The sequence below is a fragment of the Penaeus monodon genome, chromosome 15, assembly GCF_015228065.2.
Source record: "Penaeus monodon isolate SGIC_2016 chromosome 15, NSTDA_Pmon_1, whole genome shotgun sequence".
Taxonomy (NCBI): domain Eukaryota; kingdom Metazoa; phylum Arthropoda; class Malacostraca; order Decapoda; family Penaeidae; genus Penaeus; species Penaeus monodon.
In genome coordinates this window covers 40,342,572-40,343,013 of record NC_051400.1, presented here as the reverse complement: position 1 = coordinate 40,343,013, position 442 = coordinate 40,342,572, and the positions used below count along the sequence as shown (strand labels likewise).

General features: G+C 52.0%; 1 protein-coding gene across 1 annotated transcript in view; it reads right to left on the bottom strand.

Annotated features, from left to right (window-relative positions):
• LOC119582041 (organic cation transporter protein-like) overlaps positions 1-361 on the bottom strand; it is a gene marked incomplete at its 3' end in the record, with an annotated part of 33,146 nt that extends 32,785 nt beyond the window's left edge. The window contains 1 exon segment of the mRNA XM_037930280.1: positions 200-361. Within this exon segment, the coding sequence (XP_037786208.1) occupies positions 200-284 (85 nt within the window).
• Positions 362-442: the final 81 nt, after the last annotated feature.

Sequence of the window (442 nt, the reverse complement as noted above, 5' to 3'; positions counted from 1 at the left end):
TAAGACCACTGACTCAGCATCACATCATCATCCAAAATAACATCACCAGAACCTCAGCAACCGCCAGTAAACGTACTCTTCCCCACGTGATTCACCACCAACCAACCACCATCACATAGCGCCCCCCCCCCCTCGCCCCCCAGCTGCTGTGACAAGCTCCAAAAAATCTATTCGAGCGTAGAAATACACGTCTACTCACCCCGGGGTCCCGGTCCACACTGCGAGGTCGAGATGATTCGAACGCGGTGATTGTCCCTTTGCGGTTCGAACATCAGTCGTTTCATCGCGTAACAGAGGACTTCCTTCTTAATGTTGCTTGGCAAATCTCACTCCATTGAACTGCTAGGTCTTCCTCGGTGGCTTGATGATGATGTGTGAGGCCGTGTGGGCGTGGGCGTGTCAGGGTAAGCGGCAGATATTTAGGTGAAAGGCTTTTAATGCA